We start from the raw sequence: 12,568 nt of genomic DNA, 5'->3' as shown, positions 1-12,568 counted from the left end.
TGTGGACAAAATTTCATACCTGGATACTTATGCCAGTTATCTTGGCACTGATATGACATACAGTGTGACTGTGGGTTCACACTTATTTGAAATTATTAAAAAAAAAAAAATGCAGTTACACATGAAGAAACAATTTAATATAAGCATGAGTCTAGGCTGTGTTTTGTTATGCTAGGATTTCCAGATGTCAGCATCTTCCTGCCTATAGACATAAAAACTTGTGTTTTAGCCAAGGTTGAACCAATCAACTAACCACCAATCATTATATTATCAATAAACATTCTGAACAGATTACCAGTGATTGATAGTGAATGATCACTGTTTTGGCTGGAGAAAAAAGAACATCAACTTTCAAGGCAGCTACCTGTTATACAGATATTTAAGGTGCTGTGTATTTTTACTTGATGCCCTGATGTTATTGGAAAGTTTGATCAGTCAGATCAGTGATCAGTTATCAGTCATCAGGTGATCATGTGTGTAGACAACTGGAATCGGCCCCAGAAACCCTGAGTGATGCATCACCAGGTTGGATTACTTTCTTATAATTGAGATGTTGGCTCATAAGAAGACTGAGACATTTTCAAGGCTCTCAATGTCATTATTTGATGTCACAAAATTTCAAATGCCGCTTTATAGTTCAAATAAACAGCTCCAAATATGCTTGGTGTGAAACCTCAGTGATTTCACCTGCGAAATCCACTCTTGTGTGAAGGGTTGATGTGGATGGGAGGAGGCAGTTATAAAGGGAATTTGTAAGGCACAAGGCTGTTAAGGCATGGGTTGTGCAGCTGTGTACTCCTTTAAGGCAAGAAACTTGTGAAGTGTGAACAGCCAGACACATCAGAGCCGAGTGTACGAATGTTAACTGGACACAGACACGGCATGATCACCCTGCAGGATCAGCAAATCTGAGGCTGATCCAGTATTACTGATCTGACATTTAAATATGTCATATTAATCATTCTAGATATGGTTTTTCTTGTTATTATTACTATCATTATTATAATTATTGTTAGTAGTAGCCTAGTAGTAGTAGTAGTAGTAACAGTAGTGGTGGTAGTAGTGTTTGCTAATTATGTTATTTCTTACCTGAGCAAATCTAATTAATTTGCTCAGGTAACAAAGGCTTAATTAACTAGATGTTGTGTTTACACAAAAAAATATGCACAAGTGATTATTTTGACAAGTGTGTTTGAATGAACCACTTCGAATGCATTTGACAAGTATGACACTGTCTCAGTGTCATACTTGTTGACTAATGCAAACTAAAAAGTCAGAGTTCCAAGAACAAAATCCCTTCAAGTCGGGGTTCGGGGCCTCATGAGTGTCCGCTTGGGGTCTAGAACATGAAAGTTTGAAAAGCCCTGACCTAAAGCATGGACATCCTGCCTTCTACAATCCAAACTGTGCTTCAGGCTTCAGAGATTGTTTCTAATGGCCCTTTTCCACTAGTACCTCCTCGGCTTGACTCTACTCGCTTCGATGCAGTTTCGGTGGTTTTCCATTACAATTGAGTACCAGCTCACCGTGGGTGGAGTCCTCATAGCAAGGTGGTGCACCGTCCAGCTCCCTCTGGATTATTTGGGCCGCCACCAAGAACAGAAAAGTCTCCACCCCTTCGTTTGACCACAGTACCAGTTTGCTTGCCATTTTCCTAATTTGCCAACTTCAGCGATGAACAATGCACACGGTCGCTGTTGCCATTTGTTTTTTTTTTGTTTTTTGTTTTTGTTTTTTGTTTTTTTTTTTAAATGCCGGGTTTGGTTTTCGTGCAGGAGTCGCTCTCATGTGTCATCGCTCCCCGTCCAATCAGTGGCCTGCACGGCGTTTACGTCACATTTTGGCTCGACTCAGCTCGACTCAGCTCGCTTGGATCCCCGGCTGAGTAGGTCCCAAAATGGTTTCTGCTACCAGGCGCTACCACCTAATGGAAAAGCTCTCAAACCGAGTAGAGTCGAGCCGAGTAGGTACTAGTGGAAAAAGGCCATAATTAACAGTGAAGGTGTTTGACTTTGTGATGTTTTCCTCTGTCTATGGAAGCCTTGCTGCCAGACAGCGGTGTACTCCTGCACCTGCTGAGGGCTTGGCAGCAAGCTGCTCAGTGGTCTGATAAGTGATTACTTCCTGAATGCCTTCGCTTTAGCCCTGAGCTTAAAACACAGGCTCCTCTGTTTAATCGATGCATCGCTCCTCTCCGTCTCTGTGAGTCAGATCTGCTCTGTCACATTGTCCTCCTCTGCTCACTCTAACGTGCCCTTTTACAATATGGCTTTCTTACTTGATCAATCTGGGGTCATTTAAAAAAAAAAAAAAAAAAAAAAAAAAAAACAGTCCTCACTTTGTTTTTGTGGTGCCATCGCTGTTCACTGCTGTGAATGAGAGCTTCAGCTGAACGCCTGATAAAGAGGCACTGCCACACCCAGTCTAGTTCTGCTGAAGTGGCACACCCTGACATTTGAAGACAAACACATTCTTCCACCTTGCTGAATCACCCCTGTTGGCTGCAAACTAGTGGTTAGACAGACTGCCGTGCAGCTGAAAGGTCAAAAGTCTCCTGTTGGCAAGAGCATCAGCTACATGCCTGAAATTAGGCTGGGCCATATGGACAAAATCTTCTGTGATGAACGATTTCATATCACAGTTATAGTATGTTTTCTGTAGACCTGATGAAAATATTGTCTTTACGAAATAACCACACCCATCATGACTACTTTTTGATAGTTATGTGACCTTATGCAAATGAAAGGCACTTTCTCTTTTCTCCTTTTATTTGGGGGAGACATTGAGCAGAACTGAGGTTTGATTGGCTTCCATGGAGCTCACATCTTTTGGTTCTCCCTGTCCCTCCTGCTGTGGTTCTTCTCTAAGAGGTAGAGGAGGCTTGTTGTGTAGTCTGATGTGGGAACTGGTCTGCAGTGTATGTTGCAAAGCACCATATTCTGGTTAGTGTCATATTTTTGTTTTGTTTTGTTTTGTTTTGTTTTTAAAGACAGAAGTACTTACCTTTTTTAGGTTCAAGTTCCTCATCTTGTCTTGGTCGGGCTGAATCCTGTTCTGTATTAGTGTGCTGTGGGGAGTTTCACTCTGTCTCTTTTATGTTTTATTGTTATTGAAGCCCACGTGCCAAACCAACTAGGAGCTCCGACTCAGTGACATAAAATACTGCCCCAAAGCAGCTTTTGTGACAACAGCGATAGAAACAGTTAACTGTATTTTTCCTCACCATAGTTAATTAGCACATTAAAGAGATGAGGTGTCTAATGTGCAATAACTTTGTATTTTGTTCAGATAAGCAGCCTTGTCCTGCGCGGTACTGATCCACTAACTCTTTGCCTGGTTTTATCTTCATGTGGTGGTGATTTTTCCACAGAGGTTTATCATTCTTAACATGCCACTACTGGACTTTTTTTTTTTTTTTTTTTTTTTTTGACTGCAGCAAACACTCAAACACTTAGCTTCACCAAAAAAGATCCTGACACAGTGAAATACGACTGCAGTGACAATATTTCATGTAAGGGAGGAAGCAAGCATTTAGATCAACAATACAGAAATAGCCAATCGTCTCGTTGATGGTCTGGTTTACTGATGCAGGTCATATAGAGCCACCAGGATTAAACTGACTGTTTCATAATCAGTTAAAACTCCTCGTAGTTGCTTTACAAACATAAAATCAGCCTGCTGGGACCTATGTGCTGCAGCCAATCAGCCATCATGAGGGACTGTATGAATGCATGTTAGCTGGTTAAAGGACAGTGGAGAGTTGCAGCGAGCTGCACACTACCAGTTTGGATAGACTAGTTTCATGCTGCAAAGACACTGAATTAACAAAAGTATGTCTTGTTGAAAATCAGAATAATGAAACTGTGGATATCAAATGGTCATCACACATTGTATGCATACATACATGGTTACTCTAAATCAGAGTGTTTTATCTCATAGACATAACCTGTAAGCTAGAAGTTCATATTCACTTTATGTGTGATATGGACAAATGTGAAGCTGAGCAGGAGTTACTGGCAGAACTTCAGCTACTGCCAAGGTGCATGGAGAAACGAGAAAGTCTATAGTGATCAAAGCTCCAGCAGCACTTGTAGCATAAAGATCAACTTTACTGATACAGCAATGCGTTTTGGCTTGTGGCCTTCATCAGGCTCATCATAAAAAATGTGTTTTATGATGACCCTGACTAAGGCCACAAGCTGAAATGCGTTGGTTTTGGCTATCAATAAGGTTGTTCAGGAAGTGTTGGTGGAGTTGTGATCTCCATAAGGAGATATGCATGCCATTGTGCTGCACTCATTGATTTCAAGTACAGTAGATCTATTATTCAAATCAGTGACAACCCAATAATTTTTCTCATTTTTCGAAACAATATATACACTATCAGCTCTTGCAATATGAAGTATTTAAACATCAACAAATGGCAGTAATTATGATAAATTAGCATAATTACTGTTAACAGTGGAGATTGCTGCTGAGAAGTCTGGCAGCCTCTAGCATCCAGTGTGGCACCGGTTGGTCTTGGCAGACAGTCCGATCGCTGTATGACGCAGAACAGGAGTAATTATGCATACACAGTGTCATGTTAGCTCATGTTGTTTTAATAGACAGTGACTTTTTATCAGCACTGCAGTGGGCTCATATCCTGCATCTTGTTCTTTTAAATAACTGCACCACGGATGGGGGATGAGTAACAGCATCATCTTTGCATCAGGATGAAGGAGGGTTGATGGGAAATGTTATCTTAATTTTGAGAAACACCAAGGCTTCCAGTGTAAGACTTGGCCATCAGCACACACAGCACTCTCTGAGTGGTAAATATGTCAGTTTGCAACAAGTAAATCACTTTTTCAGCGGTACAAGGCCTCGCTACTGACTTGTTTTGACAAGTGACATCATGTTGCTTTGACGGTGTGATAACCAGAGGAGAAAATGCGGGCAGGAGCCAAACGGTAATCAAAGATGGGACGGTTTTGGAGCAGTATTGTGTTGTTGCTTGGTGTTGTGAGTCACATGGCTGTGATGTTGATGTGCTGCCTCAGAGGAATCTGTCTCTGTGGTGCTGCTGCCCTCCTGCTGGCTCAGATTTGAACCACATGTTCTGTGTAGCTTTTCTTTTTCTGAACCGCTGCTGTCACTCACTCAGCAGTAAACAACCACGTTGGCAGCAGCAGCACTTCCACATAGTTAACGTTAAATAGGGTCCAGTGTGCTGCAGAGTGGTGGTGTGTAGTGAGACCCTTTTATTAAAAGATGATTTCATTTGTATGCAATATTAAATGCATCTAAACATAATAAATCTAATGTCAGTCCAGCATCACTGATCTGACATTTAACAAATATAAATGTCAGTTTCTTGGAATTATTATTATTATTGTTGTATTTCATTTATTTATTTATTTTTTTGTTTGTTTATTTACTGATTTATTTATTTAGTTAATTAGTTAGTTATTTACGTAGTTATTTTTTGCTAATATTATTTTTTTCTCTAATTTCTCTAAGTTTGTTATTTTTTTGCTAATTGTCTCATTTTTTTGTTTGTTTGTCTTGTCTTTTTTCTGTATTTATTTATTTGTTTGTTTGTTTGTTTGTTTGCTTGTTTGTACCAGTGTTTGATTTATTTATTTATTTATTTATTTATTTTAGTTTTCCTTTCTTCATATGTCTTTGAAAGAAATCAAGTGAATTTGTTCAGGTTTCAAAGGGTTAAATTATTTAGATGTCATCTCATATATATATATATATTTTTTTATCGTAAATATTTAGAATAAATTAAATGGCAGTGAAATCAAAGACCCTACTTAGAAAACTGCTGACTTGGACTTTTTTTTTTTTAAACTTCACTGGACAAACTATATCAAGATAGAGCTGTTTTTCTCCATAAGCAGGATTATTTTACATTTTTCACAGTGGTATTTTCAGAGACTGAAGCACAAAGACATGGTGGTACTGTTTGTTTAGTTATTGTTTAGTTTTTGTTTAGTCATTGAGCCGTTTGACATCCAAATAAAACAGACTGTTCTTTCCCTGTCCCGTCTGTTATTTCAGAGCTTCAACGGGAAATCTTCCTCTGTGTTCAGCCAGTCGTCCAGCCCCATCAAGAGCCCAGAGCCAAGTGTGGAGGAGGTAAACACACAAACACAGACACACACACACACACACACACACACACACAAACAGACAAATTGATGAATACATTCCTGCAGGAGTAAAAGGCACAATAATCCCAAAACCTGGCAAACATACAAGCATGCTTCTTACAAGTCTGCTGGAGCAAAACGCCTCCTGAGCCGTGACTCAGTCTGATCCAGTTTGGTTTTGTCTTATCTAGTTTAGTTTAGTTTACTTTGACATTTTTGTGCAGTGATAACACATAGAGGCAAAGTGGTACAAACAGTAAGATCAAACGCAAATACAAGTGTTCCTGTAAATATCCAGTCTCTCTTTACACAAAGATAAAGAGACAGAGAAAGCAGGATGATAAGCTGCAGTGACTGCCTTTTTAACTGCAACAGAAACAGTGACAGTCTGCTCACAGACACAGAAAGGATCCTGTTGCTTGTCACAACAGGCTGCAGATGACGAGGCCTTTGCCAGCGTCACTCCACCTCAAGTGTCGGTGAAGGTTTGCCTCATTTCCCAAGCTGGCATGTCTCCCATATGCAATTACTGTCATTTTTTAAATTTTTTACCTTTTGATAGAATAAATGTCTTGCATTGAAATATAACAATTAACCTGCACAGTGTTGTAGTGCAGCCTGGATGAGCTTCTTGTGATTGGTTAGAAGTGCCATGTGAGGGTCATTTACAGAGAATTTGGCTGTTTTTTTTTTTTGTTTTTTTTTTGTTTTTTTCATGATGGGCGCAGCCAAGTTCAACATCAGCTCAAGCAAACACAAAATTGTCACAATGTGATATTTATGATTTGATAAAAGCTTTGGAAAAGAGTTTTGACCTGATATTAGACAGGATGGCGCTGATGGGCATCCACAGCAGAGGAAGAAGCTTTAATTCCCAGAATTAGCCTAACGTAAATGCATAACTACATAAATAAATAAATTGATTAAAACAAACTCTATTGGTGTAGCACCTTTCATACAGGACAGGCAGCTCAAAGTGCTTTACATAAATGACATGCACCGAGTGCTTCACATGTAAATAGGCAGAATAAACGTTAAACAGGGCTAAAATTCCATAAGTGATGTAACATTACATCACCAAAATAAGGCCTCCAGTGTCAGGTTCACATGAATTTCTCCCCTTTGGTAAACTTTCCAACTGGTTCAACACTTTAAATAAAATGTTACTGGAGACAACGTGGCTGTTAAACAGAGATAGAGATAGAAAAAAGGCCGAAAAATATGAAGCAATTGTGCAGTGTGTAGCACAAGAGTTCATTTGGACACTGTCAGCTTGACAGCTCAATATGGGAGCGTTTCAGCGTGCAAAAGTACAGTTACATGACGAGAGCTTTTGTACTTAAACCTTTTATTTAGCCGGGGGCGATTTGCTGAGCATGCATGCCCTCTTCTCCAACAACTCCCTGCTTTCACATTCGCACAGTTACAACTGCACTTTGTTCACAATCACAGGACCTTGGCCTGTGATTGTGGCAACACTGACTAACCTCTCAGGGTGGGGGTTTACCAGGGTGTGTCCGTCTGTTTCCCAGAGGCCTCTGCTGTGGGTGGCTGCATTCCTTCAATTTGAACCTGCAGCGTCACGCTTTCAGCCGCTTTCAAAACAGGGAGGATCTCTGATTTATGGCTTCAATGCCACTCGGCTTGGCAGCACTTGAAAAACTCCTGACTTCATTTGCATGTACAGAGTAATGTAATTGATAGGTTTTGCTGTTTTTATGTAAGTGACAGTGGTAATTGCAGTTCATCACTCAAAAACATAAAGATGTTGGTGTTTGGTGGGCAAAAGCTGCAAAATACCTGCAAATTTAAATGTTTCTTTTTGATATCAAGTGTTAAATTTCTTGTCAGTGCTCATTTTATCAGAATAGATGTCACTTGTTTTCAGTCAAAGCCTTGTTGATTGAAAACTTCTCAATCATTACTTTGAGTTTGACAGGACTTTGATAATGCTGGTTGCATAATGGAAGAATATGCCACTGAAGTTCCCGTTTTCATGTAGGTTTGCATGTTTTGATTGTTGACTGGATACGTTGAGTTGAGTGACTCCTCCGCCTCAGTGTCACTCATGTTCTTCCTGCCAGAAAGCCACAGGCGTATTTGTGTGGCACCGATGCAGCTTCCAGTCAAAATCTGAAGAAACCAAAACAAACCAAAAAAAACAACAAGAACAAAAGTCATGTGGCTGCTGCCCTCAGTCTTGCATTTCGCATCATCTCCAGAGTGTATCTGTGAGTGAATCCAAATTCGCTCCAACTTGCCCAGGATTTGTTTATTCCTGAGTCAGATCCAACTTCAGAACATAGTTTGGGGTGTCAGTCTTTTAACGCATAGTCACTTGTTAGCTTTTCTCAAGGAAATCTTTTGATGATTTATTGTTTGATGGCCTCAACGGCAGCGAGGGCAGGTTGTCCACAGGTTGGGTGGTTTCCTACAGGAACTGAAAAGGTGCAACAGCCATGTGGAGAAAATGGCTGCCATGCCTCTGCTCTCTCTCTTTTATTCATTCATTCATTCATTCATTCATTGTCCAAACCGCTTATCCTCACAAGGGTCACGGGTCTCTCTTTTATTTATTTATTTATTTATTTTAAAAATCCATTTATATTACTTTATTTCACTATAATTTTACATTGCAATATAATATATGGATTAATTAAGCTATTTATATACCTACATTTATGTGTGGTTAATTTGCTGTATAATTAGTATTTTATCTCGTTACTTTGACAGTCAGTCGGTAAAAGATGGCATCCTATTTTTTTCTCATACTCAGTTTTTGTTGTTTTGCTAGTTTTTGTTTTATGGCATGATGGAAAGTGTTTAAAACAAAGTGACAGGGTGCTAAATGAGGGACATCAGCCTCGCCAGGCTAACCTGTCTTTAAGTGTGAGAACACTCATTTGTTCCAGTGTATAATGAACGCAGAGATACTGTGAAGTTGCTGGGAGGCTGCAGCTGGTGACTGGCACACACTCTGCCACTTGCCACTACCATTTGGGCACCATTCTGTATTTGGTGGAAATACAAAGAATGGTTCAACATTTGGACCTGTTCTTTGTTGGTGGAAAAGGCATGTGTGAGTTCTGCCTGTAGCTCTGGGTGGAGGTTTACAGATCTCCTCAGGCTAAACTCAAAATTATATACATACACACATTATATACAAACATACACAATTATATACATTGTATACACTTTTGCATTCATTAACATGAGGACAGCTTGTTATGATATTTTTTTTTCGCCTTGTATTATGTATCACCTTGTAATGTAGGTTTTCTATGCAAAAGGCTGGATATGAAGCAAATTTGTGGTATCTGTATTGTTCCCTGTCAAAGCTGCATTTTTTCCGCAGAGGGTGAGACTGATTTTGCTGACTTGCGTTTGTCTGACCTCACATCACAGACTGAGGGAATCACAGGAGCATGACGTCTCTCTGAGCTGAAGTTCAGTGGTATTTCCCGTTTTTTAGAGTGCTGTCTGTACAGCTCGCCCTCTGAAGAGGCTTTACTCACCACCACCACAGTATGTGAAGTATCTTGGCCTAATTACAGGACACACTGAGCCAGTGGATGGAGCAACATTACAGAGGAGGTGTCCCGTTCCGGCGAGGCAGGCACGCTAGACAGGATATCACTGTTCAAAGCTCATTCTGACAAAAAAAAAAAAAAAAAAAAAAAAACATTTTGTGCCATGTATTACCGTAGTCAACAAGCCAAACAGGATACATCTATTACAATATCATTATCCAGAATTACTTGAAGAGGTATTATGTTTGCAACCCTTTATAATTAAAGGTACAATCCACAATTGATGAGGACATCGCTGACCAGTCATTTGGACCTGAGTCACACCTCTGGTTCTAAATCTGCCTTTGCTTGGAATCTATCAAACCATTTTGGTGACACTGTCTGCTTATTGGCTGATAGCATTTGTGGCCCCGCCCTCCTCCCTCGTGCCCCACATGGCTGCTAAAACATGGCCAGGCTGACGCTAATTGAATATTCTAAATGACTGGTTGCTTTTTGATGAGGCCCGTTATGATTCGTCCAATTCTGATTTAATTGGCTTGTTTTTCTGGTGACATCCTTTCCCATAGAGCACCTTGATAAACAGCAGGGAGTCTCACCACCACCTTTTCACAACAACATCCCAGACGGCAGCATCCACATCAAAACTAGGAGAGACCTGTTTTCTGTAACAACGCCTGGCGATGGCCTTCGGCGTCATGAGCTCCAGCCCCTGTTAGCTGCAATAAATCTGACAAACTTTATGTTTCTTCCTCACAGGCTGCCAGATGTTAGTAAAGATTAAGGCCGTGCCCGACTCACAACAACTTCCTCAGTCCAAGATTTTAGTCTTTCTGGCAGTCAGAAAAGGCACACGTTCCAGTGTTGATAGACCACGTTAATAACAATCAAAGCAACTGCAATCACTTATAATCAAATACAGCAGAGACACACAAACATGTCCAAGCATTTAGAATTTATGCCAGCTGCATAAAGATTTTAATTCCCGGCTAATTTGAATTATAATGCGTCTTATAACAAGACAGCACACAAGTCTGGACTGGAAATGTAAGCAAATAAATCATTTAACACCTTACACCTAAATCGACCAAAATCCAGTATCAAGTAAGTATTTCTCCTGGGATTTTTTTTTTTTTTTTTTTTTTTTTTCACAGTTGATATACAGCACTTACAGTTTCAACAGCAGCCGCACTGTTGAGATTCTAGTGTGTGCGTGCGTGCGTGCGTGCATGTGTGTGTTTACATCTCTGGCTTTCTCGGCTTTCTTTGTCACTGTGATCATAAAGGTACTTCTTGCTTCCTTGGCTCCATTTGATTTGTTTTATTGTGGTATTGCAATGAACATATCTTAAAAAAAAAGGAAAAAAAAAAAAAACAATTGGTGGATTGGATTGCATGAGGGGTATGGCAGATGATAAAGACTGAGATTTTGAATATATCATCAAATAAATGCTTACAGGAAGTTTTTGTGAATGTTGCAGACTCACGAGCTGCGATAAAATACTGTATCATCCCGTCCATGTTGATAGCTTGCACCACACTGCAGCTGAAGAGTTCACAGCACACAGCTCTGTTTGCATTCAGAGTCATACAGCTGGAAGTCATTTGTATATTTTCATTTTTATCATAGCAGATCTGCACACCATCTGACCTGGAGTCTGCTGCTGATTAAAATTGTGTTTACCTCTTTGTCTCAAGCTCGGTGTTGTAAACAGAGTGACGACCTCTTGATGATATCTGACTTCATATTTGTAACAGTTTGGCAGCCAGTCTGGAGTTGTGGTGTATTTTTATCTTTGCCTGTTTTTGCTCAATACTGCGCGTTACTACTGAGAGCTAAGAATTAAATCTGAGGAGGAACTGTGCTACTGGAATACTGAACCGTAACTGTTGATGCAAGGTGCTTCTTTACGTTGTTTCTGCTTCATCAGATAACGCAGTGGGAGGAGTGAGACAGGAGAGACTGTGATGAGACAGGTCGAACCCATTTGTTGTCACATTATTTTAATCTCAAAGTTTTAATACTGTAGACCAGAGGTTTTCAAAGTGGGTGAGCCTCACACCTCTCAGGGGAGGGTGAAAATGAAAAATGAAAAAACAATCATCTACCTAACCCTAACATCCAGTGCTGTAGTTTTTTTTTTTTTCTTTCCTGTACATCCATATAAGAACTAGAACACTATGCTCCTTTAACCCTAAGCTGATGGATTTTCTCAAAGGGGAGACTAATTATCTTCTGAACTTTTTGTTGTGTTGAAATCTCTGATGCTGAAAAGACAGCTGGATGTCATCCAGCTGATAATGACTGCAGAAGAGGCTCGGCTTGGCAGGCCGACAGTAACCTAATCCTGTACAGGCAAATACTCCAACTGGGATTATTTCATTCTCACTTTGATGCGAGCAAAGTGTGCGTGCATGACTTCTCATGACCTTTTTTTCATACGTGCAAACTTTACAGGGTGGCAGATAGACAGATCATCACTTTTACTAATGAGCAAACACCATAAACTGTTTGAATATAGACCCACCAGTTTGACACTGTTCTGATAATTCAAATTTCTTCAGAGTTGAAAAGTAAATATTATGTCATTCTGGTTGTATCGGTGGTTTTCTGTCTATCACTGGTGAAATCGCTCTGAAAAAATAGAGGAATGGGACCTGTTGCTGTATCATCTTATGCCACATTCACTTATTCTGGGACAGCAGATTTTCAGTCTTGTACATTTCTGACATTACATTTTTTTTTTTTCCTATTAGACTTGCCAAACTGGGGTGGCAAGACCTGTTTTAAGGGTAGCAGATGCCACCCCCTGGCACCACGGTAGATCCCACTCCTCTGATATTTCTCCCTCTGTCCTTCTTTGCGCTCACACACACACACGCACAGACACACACAAA

The 12,568-nt window shown here is 40.1% G+C and overlaps 1 protein-coding gene across 2 annotated transcripts in view; it reads left to right on the top strand.

Moving 5' to 3' along the window:
- The window catches only part of pof1b (POF1B actin binding protein), a 40,700-nt gene that overhangs the window by 1,051 nt on the left and 27,081 nt on the right, over positions 1–12,568 (top strand). For both annotated transcript variants that reach the window (XM_030069523.1, XM_030069522.1), the window contains exon 2: positions 6,049–6,126. In XM_030069523.1, coding sequence (XP_029925383.1) covers positions 6,049–6,126 — 78 coding nt within the window. The remainder of the gene's footprint in view (positions 1–6,048; positions 6,127–12,568) is intronic.

Source organism: Myripristis murdjan, chromosome 14, assembly GCF_902150065.1.
Source record: "Myripristis murdjan chromosome 14, fMyrMur1.1, whole genome shotgun sequence".
NCBI lineage: Eukaryota > Metazoa > Chordata > Actinopteri > Holocentriformes > Holocentridae > Myripristis > Myripristis murdjan.
Note: the sequence above shows the minus strand (reverse complement) of the source record. Positions and strands in the feature narration are given on the sequence as shown.